The sequence below is a fragment of the Periplaneta americana genome, chromosome 9 (genome assembly GCF_040183065.1).
Source record: "Periplaneta americana isolate PAMFEO1 chromosome 9, P.americana_PAMFEO1_priV1, whole genome shotgun sequence".
Classification (NCBI taxonomy): domain Eukaryota; kingdom Metazoa; phylum Arthropoda; class Insecta; order Blattodea; family Blattidae; genus Periplaneta; species Periplaneta americana.
Genome location: NC_091125.1, coordinates 127,170,202 through 127,195,514, shown reverse-complemented (window position 1 = coordinate 127,195,514; position 25,313 = coordinate 127,170,202). Strand labels below are relative to the sequence as shown.

Here is a 25,313-nt window from a genome sequence, read left to right as displayed (position 1 = left end):
ATACCTTTAGAGAACCGGAAACACCGCTTGTTCCCCCCTCCAAGACTGGAGTTCGATGATACTGGCGTAAAACACAAATCACTCTACTAGGTATAGGAAGGAAGAAAAGTAGTTCATCCATTTACGTAAACTAGGAAATATCGCGATTTTGAGTTTAATAATTTTCATTAGGTTTTTCTTTAATCAAAGTACAGTACTGTATTAAGAATAAGTGTTTTTACTCACGAAGTGAGTTATCCATGCGAACGTATTCATTATGCGGTGTATATTATACTGTCTACAGCACATTAGCGTACAATATAGAGAAAGACGTTAAATTGAAAAATAATCATAATATGAATATTTAAACACAATTTTGAAAATGGTGGCCGTTCATTTCGATACAGGCTTCAGTTCTTTTGTGCATATTATCGCACTATAGACTATTGCATCTAATTCCAATTGCCAGTTTCGTCCTTCGTAATAGTAACTCATGTTGAAATAATTCTGTACCTACTCTACGTACTGTAAATTCAATCTTCACTTCTGCCCGACCCGAAAATATAAAATTACTCAGACATGCTATCTACTGTCCGTCCAAGTGGTTATGCCGCAGGATTGTAGAAAGGGAGGAAATCACGTGACAGTTAATTACTTAACGAGGCCCTTTTATTTAAGTTAAATTAAACAGCCGTATAATATTACGTAAACTTCCAATTCCTACGAGAAATTAATGTTTTCAGAAAAGAGCAAAGACAGCCCAGCTATTACAGAGGGGCGAGCAGAAGCAGGTGGGGGAAATCGGGATGCGACGTAGGCAAACGGACAGTACCTGTGCGAAAATATGGTTCAATATTGAAAGCTCTTTCGTCACTGGAAAACGCGAACATATTTCTGGAACGTACTATACTCAGTAACTCAGTACTGCTTACTATCTGCGGTCTTGGTTCTGTGTGGAGTTGGAACTTCCTTAGTAGAAGGGGTGGGAGTGAAGTACATTCAAAAACTCGGGTACAATAAAAATTGAAGTAAAAATAAAATGATGTCCCTGTACTTGCGTGCCGTACGTGCTCTGAACAGCGCATACGAGCGATGTGGCACGCTTGCGCTCTCGTTGACATCACTGACTTAGTAGATAGACACGGCCCTGAGGAACTTGCATTTGCCACTCAAACAAGTTTCACGATAAAAGGGAAAAGAAATCTTGCACATATAATTAAAAAAGCTGCAGTTACAAGTCCCCGCTCATTAAGAGTAATGAAAAGAACAAATCCATCGAAAATGAGTATGCGTCCGTACACTGCGAACGAGACCCTGGCATTGATTGTGGATAATAAGTTAACTAAATTCCAGTATATAAAATTGAGAATGGGGGCAAAAGATAGAAATTGCGACACATATCCGTCTTACAATAAAATATTGAAGCAAAAAAAGGATGTTATCTGAAAAAAATGAAAATAACAAACTATTGGGGAGGTTAAATTGCAGAGTCTTCTCGACCACACCGCTCATCTATTGCTAGAAGTTCAGCGTGCAGTTCAACACGTAGCAAGAGATCGGGAAATTTTAAATTTAGAAATTACGTATAAGTGGGGTTTCGATGGAAGCTCTGGTGATTCGAGAAAAGTTCATAGGAGAAAAGTTACAAATTTTGTCTAATTGCACCCTCTTGTAAGTGGTAGTTCCCCTTATACCAACGTAATCAGAGTTTGTATACAAAAGATGTATCCTAAATGTAACTGTGTAAAATTTCATAAAAATCTGTTAGATAGGAGAAAATATACTAATTTTGTCTAATTGCACCCCCTATAATGGGTAGTTCCCCTTATACCAACGTAAGCAGAGCTTGTATACGAAACATATATCCTAAATGTAACTATGTACTGTGTAAAAGTTCATAAAAATCGGTTAGATAGGAGTAAAGACAAGATACTAATTTTGTCTAATTGCACCCCCTATAAAGGATAGTTCCCCTTATACCATCGTAACCAGAAGTTGTACACAAAACATATATCCTAAATGTAACTACTATGTAAAATTTCATAATAATCTGTTAGATAGGATGAAAGTTACTAACTTTGTTTAATTGCACCCCCATAAGGGGTAGTCCCCCTTATACCAATGTAATCAAAGTTTGTATACAAAACCTATATCCCAAATGTAACTACTGTGTGAAATTTCATAAATATTGGTTAGCTAGGAGTAAAGATACGATACTAATTTTGTCTAATTGCACCCCGCCCCCCATAAGAGATAGTTCCCCCTCTACAACGTAATCAGAGTTTATATACAAAACATGTGTCCTAAATGTAACTACTGTGTAAAATTCATAAAAAATCTGTTACATAGGGGAAAAGATACTAATTTTGTCTAATTGCACCCGTATAAGGGGTAGTTCACCTTATACCAACGTAATCAGAGTTTATATACAAACATGTATCCTTAATGTAACTACTGTGTAAAATTCATAAAAATCTGTTACGTAAGGGAAACTATACTAATTTTGTCTACTTGTATCCCTATAAGGGGTAGTTCACCTTATACCAACGTAATCACAGTTTGTATATATAACATTTATGCTACCTGTAACTACTATGTTAAATATCATAAAAACCCATTAGATAGGAGAAAAGTTACAAATTTTACTCACACATAAGCCCGACATCGGTCCCGATCCTGAGAAAGATTAATCCAATCTCTACCATCATATCCCAACTCCCTCAAATCCATTTTTATAGTCGACCTGGTTGGCGAGTTGGTATATCGCTTGCCTTCTATGCCCAAGGTTGCGGGTTCGATCCCGGGCCAGGTCGATGGCATTTAAGTGTGCATAAATGCGACAGGCTCATGTCAGTACATTTACTGGCATGTAAAAGAACTCCTGTGGGACAAAATTCCGGCACATCCGGCGACGCTGATATAACCTCTGCAGTTGCGAGCGTCGTTAAATAAAGCATAACATTAACATCCATTTTTACATTATCCTCTCATCTACGTCTAGGCCCAAAGATAAATTAAATTATAACATACAGAATACAGAGACCTAAATATTAAGTTAAGGGTTGGAAGTGTGACATTTTGGAAGTTTTCAATATCATACTCATATACTACATAATGTAAAAGATGAAATCTAAATCCAAAATGTTACATACTGTAGCTAATAAAATAAAATTATATATTGAACATAATCTAATCAAATATTAATTACAGTATATAATTTGTTTGTTGGATTAAAAAAAATGTAGACGAGTTCTAAAATTACATTTAATTTAATTTGTCCGTGTTATTTGTAAGTGATGTTAACTTAAAAGGAATTTGCAGACTGTGGTAAAATATTCTATTTCGATTATGCTTCTTAAAATATAGGAATCTTGAAAACCGCTTTCACGTCACGGATGTAGATAAATAACATTATGTATTCTGAATAATTACTTTTACAATAAAATACTAGACATTCGATAAAATAAACTTTTTTTTCGTCATTTTTCAGTTCTTGGGCGCAAACAAAAGCGGCTCTATTGATGATGTTCCTAAGATACGGCTTCATCCAATAGCTCCGCCCTTTCTTCCTTCTGAGATACTAATAAGCAATGATGACATCATAATCAGAAGACATCTTCCAAACATCTTTGTAGCGGTCGCGTAGTTTATATGTGAGAGCTTCTTATCCTATCAGTCGCTGAGCGATAACGAAGCTATCAGTTGCATTCCGGTAGCGTCGTAATAACGTACAGTGGCAAAGGGACGGATGCTGCTCGGCGATGCGCTGTTGCCAAGCTAAGCAGACGTTCAACCTAATTTTATAATTAATTATGCTTTTAATTAAAAAACGCATAATAGATTTTTCATTTATTTTAATGTATTCTATTGCCTACTTCAACTGTACCAGTTCTGGGCTTAAAGGGGAAGGAAAAAGAAAAAGAGATACTCCCATCCATGTTCTTTTCCCTTACTCCGCTTTATAAATATGCACACAGTCAGGCACTCAGCTTCAGTGGTGGATTTTAAGCGACCAGCCAGAACCGAAAGCTAGGATGCATGCCTTATATCATACATGGGCACAATTTTCGGTTACGTGAGGCACTCGATTTGAAATAGTTTGTTTACTAGAAGAGGAGACTGCAGAGTAGGATGGGAAATATAAACTGCTGTGACCTGCGTCACCTTATCGTAATTGCTAAGGCGGTCAGTGGTGAATTATTAGGAAAGCGCTTGGTTAACGTGAGAGACTCGAAAACTTTTATTCAATTTGGCAAATTAACTCGGCAGCTTTAATCATAAACCTCTTTACTGATTATCCGTAGCTGAATTGATTTAAATCACAGGCGAGAAATTGCGTAACAAGCCAATAATATTCCATCACGTTGTCTATGTTTATTTTCTTGAATATTCTGGCGTTTCTCAAGATTACTTAATAGATTTGCACATTCTCGACCTCAAATAATTTCAGAAAATCATATTTCGTTTTCTACGCACATTTGATATTTTTTTTATAAATTTCTTTTGGAAATAATACGTACAAACAACATTTAATTCCTCGTAGTCTACCTTTTAATGCAGCGTGTTTAAGGTATAATGTCGTATTTAGTATACTATGCAAATGTTAAGATCATAAATTTTCTTCGGAATAGTACGAAAAATAACATTTAATTTGTGTTACCTTCTAATTCAGCATGTTCTTTATGACATAAGGAGTAATGTCGTTGTAGGCTATATTAAATGTATTAATGCCTAATAGGATTTTCGAGCATAACATACATTATATGTTCTCCCCTTCTAAACAGCAAAAAAAAAAAAAAACTCCTCCCATTTCTCATGAAATAATCGTTTTCTAACGCGTACACACTGCTTTGGTAATGCTATTATGCCACCACTGATATTGCTCATGAAACTGATATAGAACCTGTCCACGCCTAGGAGTTACGTGAGGGAGGAACGGGGACTGTGAAGATGATGTTACTCAGAGCGATAAGGTCTGTGATGGTCAGTGAGGCACAAATTCTCAAGTGAGGCATGATGCCCATCTCTGCCTTATACAATCAGTCACAAAGCAAACTTTTCCTTCAGATCTACTCATAACAATTCGATACATAATTGTCTCTGGCGGGGAAGATGGAGTGAGGAATTGACGGGTAGTCAGCAATACCTCAATTGAGTTAATAACACCCAGACCTGATCTGTACAGTTATGTCACTTCCACCCTGTATAGCGAATTTGGTACTCCTTTACTCAATAGTTGTCCCTATAGACGTAGTTAAATAGGCAGAGTTTAATTATTATAAGTAGAGCTCGGATTTATATGCACTATGAGCTAAAATTGACATCAACTCTGTTTGGGTAACAAAACGGTTGAGAAAGCGTGGTTTACAACGTCACGTAGTTTAAATCTTCCAGTCTTGATCTAACAAATTAATAATACCTGAATGAGGCAAGGAGTCGCCTATGTAGGCCATTACGTGTGCAAGTTATCGTTACAGTAGTTATCAAGATACACTGTAGCTAAATTTGTCTTGTCTTTTTAAAGGCTTCTGTGATTGGACATAATATACATTGTTTCCAATACCACAGCTAAGTATTCAGAAATATCTTATATCAGACGTGTATGGGGGCGTATATACGAAGTAGCAACATTACTTTATAGTGTATATAAATCCGGACTCTCTAGTTATAAGCACCTCATAAATTGTACTACAGAAACGTACTTACTCTAGTTGAACAAAGATCGAGAAAGCAAGACAAACAGCGCCCGCAAAGTCGAAAACCCGCACGACAATGTTATATACGTCGCGTCGTTGAGGTAAAGACTACTTCTGAGTGTTTCAAGACTTCGGGAATTCGGAAATGATCAACTCTGGAACGTCAAGCAGCCTTGAACCTTCGCAGTTGTTTATACTAGACTAAACTTTTATCTGTTTTGATAACTGTTATATACGTATAAACATTCAAGTACCCTATTTTAAACATCGTCCCTACCTTTCAGTGTATAGTAATTCGTTCCCCAATCTTTATTTAATTACTAAACCCTTATTAAAAGACTGGGAATTTTCTTTTCGTATGTTTGAGATCAAGTGTACAATCTCAAGCAAAAAAAAAATATATATATATATTAACGCTTTATTTAACGTTATGTTTTATGTTTCTTAGAAATGAAAATTTATTTGAGAATTTTTTTTTTTCGATTTATATAACTATAGTTAATATCATATAATAGAACCGAACATTTTGATAATTACTATACTGTTCTGTTTTGTCTTTTTGTCTCAATTAAACATTTATAATGTTATTTATTTCAGTGATGTATGCTATTCAAAGTTACGAAATCTTTCCACGCCGACCAAATGCTATTTCGAGAATTATGAGCGAGACTCAAAGCACACGAGAGTTACGAGACGAGATTCGAAAGACAAGTGCAACGGATACAGCGAGCGAGAGCAGCAGTTAGTTTTGTTCATGTCTAGTACTTACCTTAGGATGAAGTTTAGATGGAATATGGTCGTCTTCAGTTGAAATATGTATACCAACATCTGCGTATGCACAGACAATAACGTAAATTGTCAGCATCACTGCCAACAGCGCTCTTTGTTTCACCATTTCTAAAACACCTCTGAGAAGGTAAAATCTTGAAGTGACTCCAACTGCTGCACACTTCTTCCTTTTATACAGTACAAATTAACTACGCCATATTCGTGCAGAAATCTTTAAGACAAGGACAGGAGTACTTTAGCTTAACAGGTTGAGTCAAAAGCCGCTTAACAGTATCGTCGCTCGAAGTTGATAAAGAAGAGACAATGTTGAATTACATGCTCAGTGGAGAAGACATGTCATGTAGGGGATATGATGGTAATGAAACTATTGCGAAAGAGTTTGTAAAAATCACACGTTATGTTCTTGTGGATGTGTCGTGCTGTTTTTTTTGTCATACTCTGTAGACAACGTGACTTCTTGACCTTGTTTCTCTTCTCTTCCCCACTGCCTAATTGTAGATTCACTATTAGGGCCCTTACACACGAGGTGCTTTTAGCCGCCAAGGTCGACATTTCCTCAAACATTGGCTTTGGAGGAAATATTTTATTTTTGAAATTCCAAATATTGGCCTAATACCGGAACTACAGCGTTTGTTGAAGCAGCACGACTTGATTTTATTTTTTTTATTTTGATTTTATTGTAATTGTAAATTTAATACTAACTGTAATATTATTTGTAATTGTAATTGTAAATTTAATACTAATTGTAATTTTATTGTTGATATTGTAGTTGGAATCTCCTGGTAGAGGGGCAGAGAAGGCCTGACGGCCTTATCTCTACCAGGTTAAATAAATAAATACTACTACTAATACTACTTGAATAGTTCTGAAGGAATTCTGTTGGAAGACGTTACATTGCTACATTGTGATAAAACCCTCAAGGCTTTGCAGAATGATATCATTATACATCTCGCGACCGATTGACAAGAAGAAGATTGTGTTCTACAAAAACAAGACAGCAGCCCTGCCTGTGTACGATGAGTTCCAGAAACTCTGGCGTTCTGTGGAAGTTGAGAGCACGGATAACCTGAAGATAGAGGACTATCTGGAGAAACAGGGAATCCGCTCCATGCAAGATCATGGACCCAAGATACCGATACCCACAAGTGTAGGCCTAAGGAACCGAACCAGCGCAAGAAGTAGCTAAAGAAGCCGCGAGAAAACGAGCACTTGGCTGACACCCTGGAAACGTACGCTGACAAGTGAAGATCGGAGAAGTGAGAGTGGGATTGATTATTTATTGTGACGTTGGTAGAGGAGACTGATGCTGTTGACTGAACACGAAGACCGGTAGACAATGCGTGCGCATTGTCTGCGACTGAAATTATGACGAAAGTGTGTATGTTTTTAATTTAGTTGGTTATTTAACGACGCTGTATCAACTACTAGGTTATTTAGCGTCGATGAGATTAGTGATAGCGGGATGATATTTGGCGAGATGAGGCAGAGGATTCGCCATAGATTACCTTGCATTCACATTACGGTTCGGGAAAACCTCGGAAAAAACCAAACCAGGTAATCAGCCCAAGCGGGGATCGAACCCGCGCCCGAACGCAACTTCAGACCGGCAGGCAGGCGCCTATTCGACCGAGCCACGCCGGTGGCGTGTATGTTCTATCATTTTCTTAATGATAGAATTTTCTGTTATTGTATTTATTCTAATTGAATAAACAACAAGAAGTGATATCATGTTAAGTGTATTTCTTTGTATGTGACATTTCTATCCTGAGAGTAAATAAGAATAAAATTACGATTAATATTAAATTTACAATTGAAGAGTCCACTGCAAGAATGATGGATGTCACTTTCTTGTCGAAAATGAACGAAGAGTGTCAATGCATAGCTTAAGACATATAGAATGTACATAGAGAGTTATGTGGCATTAACACTGATAGTCATTGTCCAGTAATGATCGGAAAATCACAGTTAAGCTTTGAGCGCTAAGCATTTCAAACTTTCAATTGCTTCTCCTGCAAAATGTATCCCAAATGACATCCATCATTCTTGCAGTGGACTCTTCAATTACAATAAAGATAAAAGTACGAAAAGATTACCTGATTAATGAAAGCTAGACTATTTATCATAGAAGTTAAGAACAAAGAACATTTTTTGTATTTAATGAATTATAAATTAAACCTAGAATAACAAAATTCTATCGTGATGAAATTACCAGAATATTGAAATATTTGTGATAGATTAAGAGAACTATTTACAAGAAACCATGTCTGAACGAGTCTCAATTATGCCAAGTGCCTAGTAAGTTTGCGTTTGAATTCAATTTCGACAGTCCCTGCTGCTAGCAGGTAGCGAATTCCAGAGTCTTGGCAGGGCTGTCGTGAAAGAGGATGAGTATGAGGAAGTGCGATGGGATGGTATTGTTAGTATTGTTTCATGACAATAGCGTATGTTCAGATTAAGGTGGGAAGAAAGGTAAGTGAAGCGAGACGACAGGTACGAAGGAATACAAGAGTTCAAGATTTCGAAGAGAAAGAGAAGTGAATATAAATTTCTTTTCTTATCTAGTTTAAGCCAATTTATTGCTTTCAGGAATGGGGTAATATGATCATATTTACGAACATTGCTTACAAAACGTACACACAAATTATGAGCACGTTGAATTTCGTTTTGTTGTCGCTGGAAAGGTCAGTAAGTAAAATGTCAGCATAGTCAAAATAGGGAAATATAAGCGTCTGCACAAGGGAATTTTTTAAGCAAGAAGGAAGATGAACATTTATCCTTTTTAGCACATGGATAATAGAATATACGTTTCTGCTCGATTTTATATGCTCGTGGAAATTATCAACCTCGGCTTCGCCTAGGGGCCTAAACTTTCCACTCACGGATAAAATATAACTTTACACTCCTATACTATAAATTACTATTAATGTACTCTGTTGACCCTTCAGTCTATACAGTTATATCATTTATATTATACCAGAATGCAAATATTTTTTGTTATCTAATTCTATAGTAAAACGGAATGTACTTATAAGACATTGGTTATAGTTAATTTTTCTTGTTCCAGAAATGTTACAGTAGAGTTCATTGTAGTGACCAATAAGAAAAGTACTCTTTGGTTTCGATGCAAAAATACTCTTTATTTTGGTTATTAGAGGAGAAAAATTTGCTCCTGCGATGGGGATCGAAACCGACTTCTTGGTTTTACTTACCAAGCGCTCTAACCACTCAGCTACGCCCAAGTTCAATCCCGAGAAACGGATCAAATTCCCTTCCTCTAGTCTTTTTCCCTTTGTGGCCTTAATTCATGTTCGATATATATATATATATATATATATATATATATATATGTTGACATAAATTAAGTAAACAATGAGCGCATTCAATTGAGTGACTTGGTGGCCAGGATTCCACAGTATATCTATATGCATTGTTGGGCGAAGAATCTACATAAAGATTATTTTTTTTTTAAGTTTTTAGTCCTACAGAAATTATCTGTCATGGTAACAATGGTTATTAGAGGAGAAAAATTTGCTCCTACGCCAGGGGTCGAACCCGGGTTGTTGGTTTTACGTACCAAGCGCTCTAACCACTGAGCTACGCGCTAGTTCAATCCCCAACACCGGATCGAATTCCCCTTCTCTAGTGTTTTTCCCTTTGTGGCTTTACTCCATGTTCGACATATATGTTGACATATATTAAGTCAACTATCATAAAATCAGCGCACTCAATTTAGTGACTTGGTGGCCGGGATTCGACAGTAACTTATATATGTACTGTTGGGCGAAGGATCTACGTAAAGATTATTTTATTTATTTTATTTGCATTTTGTATGATTCTCCTATAAGCAAGTTGTAATATAATAATATTAAATTGGGCTAACCGTCTATACTTATCTAGTTTATATTTGAATTTAAACATTAACGTTTTCGGCACTTATGTGCCATTTTAAAATGTATGGAATTTCCTTATTGCATGATCAAATAGATACACATTATGTGTGTGAAATATATGGTATGTACCTTTGATGACATATCATTTACAAAATAATATATAAATTAAAACACTTACTTGTTACTGATGATTAAAATCTATACTAATTTACTATATCTACAATAAAAGTCCCTTGTTTTATGTAACATTATGGTTATCTTGAAGTTGTTATCACATATAGTTCCTATATTTGTTAAAATGTTTTTGGGTTGCACTGTATTGCACGTATTAAAATGTTAAAATTCTGTTTGTTATATATTAACATACCAAGGATTGATGTTGTTTCACTTACACAAGTCGAAGCACTGTACCACGATGAAATGTTGCGTAATATCAGTTTCATTGATACTTGTTATTGTTCTCTTGGGTTTTTTCCAAAGTTGGATGTTACAAGTTCAGCATTGTCACCATACGATTTTCAGTTAAGCCTTTTACACTGCGAACATAAATGTTGTTGTTACGTATATGGATATACAATAGTTAAATTCATTGATTGAAATTATTAACTTACTTACATTGGTTGGACGTGTTGTGTGCTCGACGTTGGTCAGGCTGTTACTGAGAATCGTTCGGTGCTCACAATAGTTCTTATTTTTAATGAACATCTGGCGGAACCGGAAATGATGCGGGGGTAGGGAGATGTGATGTAATATTATGGGATGATGTCCGATTTTCCGAGATTAATTTAAATAAATTGAATAGTGGATTATTGGGATTAACTATTTGTTCGTTTAAAAGTTGTTTTCCTTCATTGAAATTCTTTGCGATATAAAATTGCTCTGCGATGTCTATTAAGGGGCTATTAATGACTTTTATAACTTTTAGTGTATCTTTTATATTACATAATTCGTGTCCTTCTTCTATCAAGTGATGGGCATATTTCGACTTGTTTCTATTGTATTTGTAATCTGTTACGTGTTCTTTATATCTTATTTTGAAATTACGGCGTGTTTGACCGATATATGTTTTGGTGCAGTTTTTACATTGTAATTGGTATATACCACTATTTAAGGGGGGTTCATCAATATTGGTTCTATTGGGGATTATGTTATGAAGCTTATTTTTGGTTTTGAAGGCTATGTTGATATTTTGTTTTTTGAAAAAATTATTGATTTGATTAAAAATTTTCCCGAAATAAGTCATGGTTTGCCATTTTTTGTTCGGTTTTACATTTTCTGGTTCTAATGTAGTATGTTTTTTCTTTAGTAATATGGCTTTTCTGTTTTTAAGTAGTTTATTAATTAAGTGTTTTTCATAGCCATTTTCTTTTGCAAGGTTTTGAATATAATTGAGTTCTTTTTTGTAGTTAATCTTGTTCACGGGTATCATAAGTAAATGGTCAATAAGGTACCTAAATTTGCTGACTTTGTGTGTTGTGGGATGGGTGGAATTGTTATCGATGGCATGTGTAGTAGCTGTTTGTTTTCTGTGTATATTGAAGTCTATTTTGGGAGGTTTTACAGTAATATTAATGTTTAAATTCAAATATAAACTGGATAAGTATAGACGGTTAGCCCAATTTAATACCATTAAACCAAGCTTTGGTTTTATTCCGCTGTACACTGATGACTGAGTGAATGGTCTGTGCTACATTTGGTTGCATGTGTTTACTGTAAACCAAAGCTACGTGGAATGGGTTTCACGACCCTGGGTATCTGCAATGTAGGCCTACTACGTATTGTTTACACGAACATAAAGTCAAACCACTTTCTTTTTATGTACTATACACAGGAACCATGCCGTCAAGGCATCGAATAACATTCCGTTTATTAACGTTCTGTTTATTAGAATGATCCACTGTGATACATTTTTGGAAAGGTATTGACGAGCTTAATTGAAATAATAAATACATAGTGTCATTTAAAGAAACAATGTTAGTAGTCGTATCTCATTAATAAATGAGGCGTTCATAGCTAAAGTGGATCAAGTCACGAATTTTCATAAATTGAGTTTGATTCAATTTTTTGATTATCTGAAGTTGAATCTTTTCCAGCAGTAAGTCTTAATTCCAAGCATTCGCCGGTAGGTGACACCAGTCACTTTTGGCTCAGATTATTTGTTCACGATGTTCTGGGTCCACACCTGTGGAGTAACGCTCAGCGCATCTGGCCGCGAAACCAGGTGGCCCGGGTTCGATTCCCGGTCGGGGCAAGTTACCTGATTGAGGTTTTTTCCGGGGTTTTCCCTCAACCCAATATGAGCAAATGCTGGGTAACTTTCGGTGCTGGACCTCGGACCCATTTCACCAGCATAATCACCTTCATCTCATTCAGACGCTAAATAACCTGAGATGTTAATAAAGCGTCGTAAAATAACCTAATAAAATAAAAAAATAAACGATGTTCTGAGCCATAGTGGATCAAGTCACCAAAGCGTTGCATCAATTAACATCACAATTGTTTATATTTTATAAATATAGAATTTTGGAATGCAGCAATAAAATTATTGCTAGTGAAATTAGATAATCCACTAGAGCAAGTTAACTTTAAGTCCTATTATCTCAAAACTAGTCTCATGGACTTGATCCACTTTAACTCTGAACGCCTCAAATTACGCTACAAGGTTGCCTCTCCATCAGTATTATTTCCTCCTTTTAGTTGTATATCTTTTGTATGAAAGAAGTTTTCATTTGGTGCTTGCGTGCAAAGTTATATTGAGTGGTCAAGATAAGTGGGACATTATAAGAAAATATATTTTTACTTCACGCATTATTGTACCTGTGTGTATTCATTAGTATTATAAAACATTTTGTTATCAAATGGACTTCAAGAATTATGGACAGTTTATTTGGACTACTTCATTTCGTGGGAATTCAAATAATGGACATATTGAATTGGTGCATAAATTCGTAACGTCTTTCTATACTTTCATTCATCCGCTGTCCATGTTTCCATAATACCAATAAATGGACATTACCAAGTGGACATAGTGTTTATATTCCGTAAAAAAAAATGTTGATTACTTCTCATAGCTGTGAACTTGAATAATTCCATTATAATTTCGATGATTCGGTTTCTTGTAATTCCAGTGCATGTGCAACTGCAGTCCGTAAATATGTGAATGATGTTTTCTTCTACCCAGTTCCTAAGGAAATGTTACTAGGTGCGACGTATTTTGCCTGTTTTGCTTATAGTGTGAGACAGAGGATTTCTTCCTGGTATGTTGAGTACGGGAATACGTGGAATACTGTAACAGTACCAAATATTTATTTTGTTATATTTTACTTGCAATGAATGTAGAGATATGTAATATAAGTACTTAGGTGTTGAAAAGATGTGCGTAAAGAACTACACGAAGTAAAATGGAATATAAATAAAGTTTTCTAAATTAGTAGGGCACTCGATAAGTAATGGCAACAATGCTGTAAATCAGTGCTCCTAGCGATGATCATTGAAATCTTGTACTACGTAATAGAACAGTTATTGTTTCATAAATTTCCCATATTGAAAATCTCGGAGTAGCCATATTTTGTAATTACAGTGGCTGTTTTTTTATTTGTAGTAAACAATACAGCCCCAAAGCTACGAGAAAAGGTGCTTCATAAAAATATGAGTTGCATCCATAGATAGTTGCCAACCACTAGGATCGCCACTATCGCCTCATCGCAGACAATGCGAAATAGTACCGGTACAGTCTATTGTTCGTAGTACCCTCAACAACTCAAGCTTCGTGACTATTACTAGACTGTGGGTAGAACTGTGAAGTGGATGACGCAACACCAATGAAAATTACGACAGTAAAGAACTCCTGCGGGACAAAATTCCGGCACACCGAGGACGTTTATATAACCTCGGCAGTTGCGAGCGTCGTTAAATAAACCATAATTTTTTAACTACTACTGCAATATAATCGGTAACTTTATACCATGACAGGCATTATGTTCTTTTTTTAAATAGAGGAAATTATATAATTTTTTCTATGAATTGCATTTATAATGTATTAATGATAGATTGTAATATCTTCTTAACATAAATCTTGATACTTTATTATTACATGTCAATATGATATGATATGATATGATATGATATGATATGATATGATATGATATGATATGATATATATTTCTCAAAATCTGCTGGCCCTTCACATTTATGTATTCGGGCCAGCATTCCCTTACTTGCACTATTTACAACTTTAAACAAGACGTATTTTGACACTTGAAACCTTTTCTTGCTATGTCTTTCATGTCCCTTCACTTTCACTTGACCATCCTTTTAGTTTATCCACTACTATTCTACTTCCCTTCTCTTATTCTCAGTTCCCTTAAAAGTAATTCCTACCTTCATAACTAACTGAATACTTTAAATAACATTACATATAACTTATTTAATATATAAGACCTAACCCTTGTTGACTATTTCACTGAAAACTTGAACTATTACTATATTCACTGTCTAAACTCTTCTCACACAACACATTAGCGCTCGTATCCTAGCAACATTGCCTTCACTTTATTTATAACACTATTTATCACTGAGAAAAGTACAACAGCTCATTTCCATTTATTCATTACCTAGCTAACCTACTATTATTTCAGCCCACTGATGCATTTCCTCAGATTATAGACATGGTTTTCTCCACTATTGCCCCCTCTTTTCTCACTCCTGGCACGCTTTACACACTCACTACTTCTCCTTCTATTCCCCGCACTTATTTCCTCGCTCACCAGTCTCTTCTTTCGTCGGTTCAGCATTCCTCTCTCTCTCCTTCTGCCTTTCTCCACTTCTGTTGCCATCTGATACTATGCTTGTTCCGCTGGCTTGGCCTTGGGGTGACGTCATTACTGGTCGTCTACTAGATGGTGCAGCCGCTGCCTTAGAGTTCACCGCCTGAGTGGAATTTGCTGACGATGGATTCTTTCGACATTCTTCCCTCGCCATCTCCTGAGTCACTGCCCTCATGTTTTCCGCAACTTTACCTTTTCTATTTCTTCCACTATTATTAACAATCTTTCTAACTCTCTCCTTTATCTCTAATCTTTTACTTTCGTCAATATTCTCTCCATTTTCCGACGCATTCAAGTTTTCCAAACAAAATTCAATATCAAATAACTCACCGTTAATTTTCAATTTGTCCTTAATTAATTTTGCGTAATGTCCGTTACTCCTAGCTGCTTTCATAAACGACACTAACACCTACCTTATACACCTCACCTCGTATTCAAAATCTTCATCTATACTAATGTTCGAGTCTTTCAATGCTTTCTTACAATCCATGATTTTCTCTTTAATCATCCGATTTGCTAGTCGGACCAATATGGGCCTATTTTCCCCATGCCCCATTCTGTACACCTCTTTCACTTAACCAGTCCTAATGTCAATGCCTAACCATTCCCAGCACACATTTACTATCACTTCATACGTGTCCATAGACTGTTCTTCAATACCAAAGAAAATTAAATTGTTCCTCCTTTTCTCTTCTTCTAAATATTTCACCTTCTTTTTTAAAATATTGTTTTCCTTTTGTAGATCTTCCAATTTTTTATTAATACTATCGATGGTCGCCTTTAGACTTGTGGTATCCATTCTCCACAGATCTTTCACCTCACTTATTACTCACTATGAAACGGCTTCCGTATACTACTGTACTTTGCTAAGTAAGCAGGCTCGCGGTCATCACGTCTTACTCGGTTGCTTGCTCATTGAAAACTGTCTTAACATAAATATTGTACTTCAAAGTAATTTTTGGACGAAGTAATTCTGAGTGACAAAGAATTGTAATGTTACTGTGACTGACAGAAATATAGTAGATTTTTTATAATTTAAATATTCTACAGGCATTATACTCCCACCCAGTTGAGCTTTTAATGCCCCATATTTTCCACACACTGAGAATAGCTATGTTAAAATACGAGAGAGCTTTTAAAAATATTGTACTTACGAAGGGTCAGTAAATGTAGTTTTATCCTCCTTAGAATTTAACACGAAGTCATCTGAAAAGGGAACAATAATTACTTGAAACATAGAGTGATACTGAAGTAATTTATGATTCGGAAAATTGCGTCTTAAATAAATCTGATAGAAGGAAAATTGAAAAAATTGAAATGAAAATTCTAAGAATAGTTACCGTACTGGTCTTACTCTCTTCCATCAAGTGAATAGTGTAGGACATTGATGACTATTTTAAAATATTTTATATAAATTAAAATACGAGAATAAATAAAAGTAATTGGCACGATGACATATTATCAATGAACCCTAATAGGATAAAGAAGCATAATGTTTTAAATTAACCAACAAAAGGACATAGAGACATTGACTGTTTTAAAACAGGACAGAGGGATTCTTTACGAGTCCGAACAGTTCTCTAAATTCTACTGTGAAGTTTATGGTGTTGAAATGATTATGTATTAATAATAATTTTGTAGATTTTACAAGAATTACTTTCTTTAAGTGAACCGTGGGCAATGCCTAAGTATTGACTCTAATTGTGTCGCACAGGTGAAGCCTGTGTCAGCAGCATGGACAACACAAGCAGTTCAATCAAAACATTTCACTGTAGCGGCGGACTCATATTCTTAATTACACTGTCACAATCAAAACCTTCGACGTATTCTTAATTTTAATTGAATACATTCTGCTGCTCTAAAATAAGCTTTTAAATCGGTGCGTGATTTCAGACGGCGCTTATTCCGTCGGATCCCAGCCAACTAGTCACTCATAACGAGTGCACCTCAGCACATGTGTGGACTTCGGTCCTACGTTCATAGACATCTATGACGTAGTGCAGAGGGCGGCCACTAGAGGGAACCCAAGAGTTGGAGCTTAGTCCGAGACGATTCTGTCCGACGCCGGGGTGGTATCCGGTGTGGCTTAGTGGATAAAGCATCAGCACGTAGAGCTGAAAACCCGGGTTCAAATCCCGGCGCCGGAGAGAATTTTTCTCCGTTCCATTATTCTTTCATCGCATGATGACGCAAAATATGTGCATGGAAATATCATATGTATTTCGGTACATTAAAATAATATATATTTTAAATCGGTGTTTTATTTTGTTATTAGGAATCACTAATTGCAGTGGTCTACAAAATAAAACTTTCCTCTCTTTCACAATAACTGAATTAACTGACTCTAAGTGTCTTGTCATGCTGAGTTCAATATGCTTTCAGATTTGCTCTGTGAGGCAGGGTTTTTCATTGTGATACACGTTTAAATTTTGTTTATAGAGTTAGTATTTAAATAACGTCAAATATTGAATATACACCTCATATTTGCTTAGATAAAAATGTTATATGATGGTTTTGGTAATTTATCACCGAAAGGAATTACGTAAATATTTGTAGTATAATTAAAATTGTAGTATAGCTGTGTCCATTCATAAGATTATTATTGTAATAACTACCTGTATATTATAAGTTCTGAGGAGTTAAATATTCTGTAAATTGAAGAGGTGGATTCCAAACTGGCCAAATGACAAGTTATGAGAAAAATGACAAAACTGATTAAATAAATTTGACGCCTTTAAATCCGTTTGAAAAATACATATGCAGGTACTAAGTCAGGACTTAGGAGAGTCTGTTAAATAAACTTACACAGTTACATATAGGCTTCATAAATTAAAACATGAATAAAGCAAGTCAATGACCTACCCTTGGGCAGATCATTATGAATGAATGATAAATTACATAATGTATATTAATATTTTCAAAATGTTTCAACAAAAATTCCAACGCTGGTATGATAAATTAACATTAACTGCTCAAAAACGAAATTACATCTGTCGGACGCCGTGCGAATTTCTGCAACTCTGAATTATGGTTGACAACTGTGGGGTTTATAATAAAAATTAAATAATTTTGCGAAATTTATTCGTAATATGTCACTTTGAAGGTAAAAAAAGGTAAAGTAACATTCGAATCCAACAGGCAAAGGTAAAAGAAAACAGGAAAATTGTTGTAAATAAGAGGTAATGTGAAGGCGAAGCAGATTCTTCGACTGAAGTTGAGAGGAAGAACAGTAATATAGGTAGTGTTAATTGTAAATACCAAGAGCATCTTCTCCATCGGACCTTTTTGTTGTATCCCCATTCTGATATTGGTCATCGAAGCTAGTCTTCGAGCACTGTAAAACAAATTTAAAATTGATAATGCAGAATAATATGAATATTATTACTTCTGGTAGAAGCAATCGTAATACCGATACCATAGCTATAAATAGAAATACAGAAAGCCGAAATAATCAATCCTACGATCAGAGTTGAAAACTCAGCCACTCAACTATCTGAAGGGAACGAAGAGGAAAAGAAAACACCAATCCGTTTCTATCATTCAAGTACAACATTAAACAAATCAAAGAGACCTCTTCGGAGCGAGAGGTACCATTCCGAAAACCTTTGTAAAGTGGAGGGCAAACTATAAGCTGAAGAGAGACTTAAAGATGTCATCGTCGCCACCATAATAAAAGTTACCGCGACGATATTTCTCCAACATCTTTATGGTGTACACTCAATTTAAATTATTGTACTAGATCTCTTATTTTCGATATCTTAATTCCTTTTTTGTTGAAACTTGCTTATATTTTTGTTTTGAATTCTATTGTGAGCTATTCTGTATCGCAAGGTAAACCCATTCAGAGTAATAAACCTGCAGTGCTTGGGAAAAATTGCATAAGTCAATTTCCACAAATATTTTTTATTAATTTATTGACAACTTACGGAACATCTGCTCGCTTGAGAAAAGATACATGAGTATTTCTCAAAATTAGAATAATTCATACAGAAGAAAATCAAATCGACATAAACCAGTGTGAAGATAGCTTTTTCCTTCTTCAAAAATTAACATTTTTGTCTTGTGCCACTTTTCCCGAGCATTGCAGAAATAAACAATTGTATCAGTTCGAAGAACCGTAATTCGAACAAGAAACTCAAGTAAACTGAAGAATTCTATTAATAGTATTCGACACTTTCAAAGGTAAGAAAAGTGATGCGAGGTTTTTCGGTTTCTGCACCGTGTCTCTGCACCAAAGTTTAGGAGCTGAATATCGGCTTTATCATTAGGGAAGGAAAAAGGGGAAACTCACCTTTTGGATTCTTTACCAAGAGTTATTTTCCAGGATTGTACCGATAAAACAGATACTGTAGCTTTCCCAGTTCTCCTTTTTCCGCTTCTTCCCCAGTGATGAAGGGAAATATACTTTTGTGTTTAGATAGCTTGGCCCGTCAAAATATTATGCGCAGTAAACCAGACAAGTCCATTTTATACTAATAAAGAACAAAAGGAGTGTAAGATAAGAATCAATCTGAAAATTAAACTCTAGACCTACTCACATTCGATGAATTTGTAATAGAAATACAGCGATTGAAAATGATAATTGAAGTGGAATGCAACTGTTTTAATAAAAATGCAATTGAACCCATAAAGCCTTCTTGACTAGTAATGGTCTATAGAGTTCAATGAAGATTGTATAGTAGCCACAAACACTACTGCCATCTAGTGTAATATTTGTAATAATGAGATGGTATAAAAATACATTTGAAGACAATTTAGTATTTTCGTAAGTGAATTAATATTTTACTGTATTAGACTACTTTATTTCTTCTAATATTTGAATCGGTTATTGTTGAAAGGAACTAAGTTCACTTTTTAAAGTTTTAAGATAATCGAAAAAAACTGATTTGTGGATAATTTATCGAAGATTAAACCAAAATATATTGTACACATATATTTCATGTGTACAATATATTTTGGTTTAATCTTCGATAGAGTATTCACAAATCAGTTTTTTTCGATTATCCCAAAACTTTAAAAAGTGGACTTAGTTCCTTTCAACAATAACCGATTCATTTATATATTTTATTCTAATCGTGTAATAGTCAATTAAATACCACTCTAAATAAATCAAGACATCTAGTGAGATTATTGTTGACAAAATTCTTTGTGAAGAAACTTGGTATAAATTCGAAAAAAAAAAAAATGAACTGATATGAAGAGATTTTACTATATGTTGCAGGCATGTCTGTTAAAAAAATCTCGAAACAAGTATTACATCAAAATTCAAATAATTACTTGAATAATTCATCATATAAACTCTGCTCGGTTGAATAATATAACACTGTACAAATTTTCACGATTAAAAAAAACTACAAGGTTTTCAAAAAAAGTTAAAATTGCTTAGTAATGTACAGATAGTGTATATAAGCATGCTAATTTTTATTTCCAAAGGACCTACAGATTCTGAGCAAGGAAAATGTTGATGTATAATAACATTATTTCAGTGAAAGATGTAAAATCCGCCCATAAGAAAAAAGTTGCAAAATCATTTACTTTTTAATGTTAATTGTATCATTATTATTAATATCACCTCTTCTCACTGATAACAATGAAGTTCGCAGGGTTTCATTTCTAAACGGTACTAAGCTAATTTTGAGGCAGAGAGTTTCGGAAAGGAAGATCAGTAATGTCATATATTTTTATGATATAGCTCACACTTTCTGTAAATTGTGTTTTAAATAAATACTGACTACATAGTTATTCTCATCACACTTTTCTCTTACCTTGGAGTTGTTAATTTGCGTTGTTGCTCCCTTTTTAGTGTTCAAATTTCCGACGATATGTTTGCTTGCAGAAACATATGAGTAGATATAGATTGTAAGCATTACAGCTAAAAGTACGTTCTTGTTTGACATCTTTTGAATAAAGAATATAATTTGCATTGCAGACACAGTAGTTATCCGTCATTATATAGAGTATGCATGTTCGAAGTGTGTGACGCGTAATATTCTCACAAAATTTTTTCCATCCACAACAAAAATGCTTCCTTTAAGACAGTTTTCCTCCTGAAGTAATTTAGAATATTACGAAACACGCTACTGCAAAAAGAGGGCCTTGATGCGTACAATGAGAAAGGTGCAGATGTGACGTGTTAAATTTCCTCCTTGAGAATGTATGCTCATTCGTTGTCATTGGGATGTTTAACAGAAAAATTAAATTAAAATTAAAGTGGAAATATTGAAGTTAGAAACTAGAACCTTACTTGTTATAACAAATTACGTCACTATCCATTCGGCTATCGGGAACATTTTTGTAGAAGCCGCAACTTGAGCGAAGTCAAGAAAAATGACGTCGATGTCATTCTAAAAGGTGATGCTTAAAAAAAAAACTATGTTTTCTAGATATTGGTTATATTTTTAACTTTGTCTTCAAATTCTAAAACTTGTGAGAGATTCCATTAAAGTTGTAGTCGTCGTCATCATCATCATCATCATCATCATCATCATCATCATCATCAAGTGCATATACGGTTTAAGCAGTGTACCTGTTCCGAGATTAAGGATTAAGCATTTTAGGGTTGATAACGCCATCTTTTCATTGGTCGTCCAGGACCTCTTTTTCTTTTTCTTTTCAAAATTGTGTTTAAATATCCATATTATGATTGTTTTTCAATTTAACTTCATTCTCCATAGTGTACGCTAATGTACTGTAGACAGTATAATATACACTGCTTAGTGAATACGTCCACATGGACAGCTCATTTCGTGAGTAAAAACACTTATTGTTAATACAGTACTGTATTTTGATTAAACAAAAATCTAATGAAAATTATCAAACTCAAAATCGCGATATTTCCTAGTTTACGTAAATGGATGAACTACTTTTCTTCCCTCCTATACCTAGTAAAGTGATTTGTTTGTACATTACGCCAGTATCATCGAACTCCAGTCGTGGAAGGGGGTAGCAAACGACGTTGATCCAAAGGTATAGCCAGGTTAATATTAAAAATATTAGTAAAAATAAAATGATGTCCCTGTAGAACACTTACCTGAACATTAATCCGTGTGAATTTTCTTCTTCATTTTCGTCGCTAGAATTCATTTTCCCAGTACTAGGATCAAGTAAATTTAAAACTATTGGTTCGATGACACTATCTGCAACCATTTCACGCCGAAAATTGTCAGCTTGCAACTTCTCAGCGTGCGCGGCACAATCTGTGGATGCTGACACTTAACTACTGCCCATTACATCGCGTGATAACTTCTCCAAGTCAGAAAATTTCAAAGTGTTGTCGATTCATATATTCATAAGCAGATGTCACAGTGGTGGGATGAAGTTTATTTACTTTAATGTAAAAGTATAAATACACTCACTGAACTTAAAATTGGTTTGATTTCGCTAAATATAAAAAAAATAGACATTAATCAATTTCTCTTTAACAACCATTGGTCAACAATCTTTGAATCATTGTAGCAATTTAAGTTTAGTAACACAAAATAATTATAATTATTCTGTTTTTAATAAATAATAAAAGTCTTCTTTGAAAGAAGCTGCTGTTGTGAAATATCTGGGTATCATTATTGTTCCCGACATTTTCATATCTCTTACATATGGCAGCAGATTGCGTAAAACAATTTATAAATTTTATAATCGCTGCCCATTGTTATCCAACACTTCCCACATCTGTGGAGTAACGGTCAGCGCATCTGGCCGCGAAACCAGGTGGCCCGGGTTCGAATCCGGTCGGGGCAAGTTACCTGGTTGAGGTTTTTTCCGGCGTTTTCCCTCAACCCAATACGAGCAAATGCTGGGTAACTTTCGGTGCTGGACCCCGGGCTCATTTCACCAGCATTATCATCTTCATTTCATTCAGACGCTAAATAATCTGAGATGTTGATACAGCGTCGTAAAATAATCCAATAAAATAATAATAAATCCAACACTTCTGAATGGGACCAATATTGTGAAACCAGAAGACAAATGGGTCAATGTAGATTTTTTTCAACGCACCCAGCCATTGGAAAAATAAATATTCTCATTCTTCTCCTGTCACTATTTTACGTACCTTTTATTTAGATCTTTTTCAGTCCACCATCCAATATTGCATTATTGCGTGGATGGAGGTTAAACAATTTCTTTAGATTCTCTAAATTAAAGAAAATTGTAATCAAAATCTGCTTAAGAACCTATTGATTACTCTTCTAAACTCATGTTTTCTGATTTTAAAATCTATATTCGTAAGAATAAACAATTACGCAAGTATACAACAATGAAGTAGCCTATTACAAAAGTCGTAAAGATTCAATCATTCGCGGTACAGCCAGAAGCCACTCCACATTCGAACCATCCGCTTCTAATCTCCATTTCCCTAGTCTCTCTTAGATCACTCCTAATTTCGATCCCCCCATGTTCATCTCGGCTTGCTCGACCCCAGTTCCTCATTCGAACCTTCTTTGCTGTCTGAAAGTTGCGAAGCTAGGCTCGTTGGTTCCCTGGACGGTAGAGTCTACCCGTTTTTCTGCTTCTGGCGTCGAAAAGTCGCGAAACTAAGTCCTTTTGATCCATCGACGGCCATGGAGCTTGGTCTCGCTGTCGAAAAGTCGCTAACCTAGGGTAGTTCGAACTCTCGATTGCGAAAACTAATCTCAACCCCAGTTTCATCTCTCTCCTGTCCTCTTATCCACACATCGTCCCCTCCGGACAAGTGTTTAACAGTCCTATGGCTATGTGCACCATTCTCGATCATCTAACCTGTTTTTCAGCAATCACAGGAACATGGTCAACTCTTGACAATGATCAAGTTACATTTGCGGTGCACCAACATTTTCCCTCGATTAACTCAGTACCGTCAGCTGACGGTACGCTCACTTGAAGAATTACCTGAGCGCTAGGTTTCCGCGTATGAAACAATGAACGAACAGGACGAATGTAGTGAAGCACTCCGTCTTTCTGCCTTAGAAACATTACAAATCTGCTACCCACAAGACAAATGGCTGCATGTGTACACTGACGGCTCCTAAATAGAAAAACACGGGTCCACTGGAGCCGGAATTCATTGCCAACTGTTCTCTACCTATCTCACTCTAGGCAACAACCATACACCTTTTGATGGAGAAGTAAGAGCCATATGTACTGCTGTGAAACAACTGTTGTGCAGGTCCTTCCCATTTCCAAACATTGTCCTCCTCAGTGACTCAAAAGCAGCAATATCTGCAATTGGAAACTACTTATTACAACCAGCTAATGATGACATTCAACAATGCAGAGAAGACATCAAGAAACTAAATAAAAGTGTACATCTGCAATGGATACCTTCTCACTGCGGCATTGTCGGGAATGAAGCATAAGACTTTCTGGCAAAGAAAGGAACAACTATCCCCATTTCATATTATAACATGCTGCCATTCCATAGAGCATCTACAAATATAAGAAGTCGAGTGAGACAATGTTTCCATAAGCGTTTGGAGGAATAAATTAAAGATAAACACTGGAAGGACGCACTAAACTCCACTCTCCCCGAATGGCCCAGAAGAGAAGCTGTTGCGACGTTCCGCACCGCAGTGTGTCATGACTGTCTGGCTAATCACCTCCACCGCCTGGGTGTATTATCCAGCCCCCACTGCATGCTCTGTGGATGTTCCGAAATCATGGACTCAAACCATATCAAGACTTGTCCAGCACTTTCATCTGCCAGCTTTGTAGATAGGTACTGGGAGGTCAGAGAAAGAATGCAGTAGTGCTGACATCCTCTCCTTCATAGTTTCATTTACTGTACACATTGTTCACTTTATTTCGTTTTCTTTCATTTTAGTTTTTATCGCCATTGTACGGCCAATGACTCTAGGCAAGTGCCACTGCATTGAATAAAAAAAAAAAGCAATGAACGAACGCACTCTGTCAATTATCGCTTCGTTTTTGTTTGTCGGACTGTTTATTTCAAATAACAAATTGCAATAATCATGAAAAAAAAAGAGAAAAGAGCACCGAACTTTTCGCAGTTCGAAGTGGGAATTCTTTTAGAACTCGTCAGAAATTCTGCATCTGTATTAGAGGATATAAAGTCCTGACGGAAGTTCTCTATAAGAGAATAGGAGGCTACCTGGTTGGATTTAACCTTACAATACAACGTGTTATACGGCTTTACATAATTC

The 25,313-nt window shown here is 35.6% G+C and overlaps 1 protein-coding gene and 1 long non-coding RNA gene across 4 annotated transcripts in view; both read right to left on the bottom strand.

Moving 5' to 3' along the window:
• The window catches only part of LOC138706469 (uncharacterized), a 46,693-nt gene extending 40,052 nt beyond the window's left edge, over positions 1-6,641 (bottom strand). Inside the window, exon 1 of one of the 3 annotated variants that reach the window (XM_069835798.1) lies at positions 6,445-6,641. In XM_069835798.1, the coding sequence (XP_069691899.1) occupies positions 6,445-6,570 (126 nt within the window). In that variant the 5' untranslated portion in view covers positions 6,571-6,641. The remainder of the gene's footprint in view (positions 1-6,444) is intronic. The other 2 variants (XM_069835797.1, XM_069835796.1) reach the window with 2 other exon arrangements.
• Positions 6,642-12,449: 5,808 nt separating this feature from the next.
• On the bottom strand, positions 12,450-18,516 carry LOC138705692 (uncharacterized). The gene is made up of 3 exons (XR_011333730.1): positions 18,439-18,516; positions 16,335-16,386; positions 12,450-13,640 (listed from the first exon to the last, which is right to left on the bottom strand). It is a non-coding gene; the product is annotated as an uncharacterized lncRNA (long non-coding RNA).
• Positions 18,517-25,313: the final 6,797 nt, after the last annotated feature.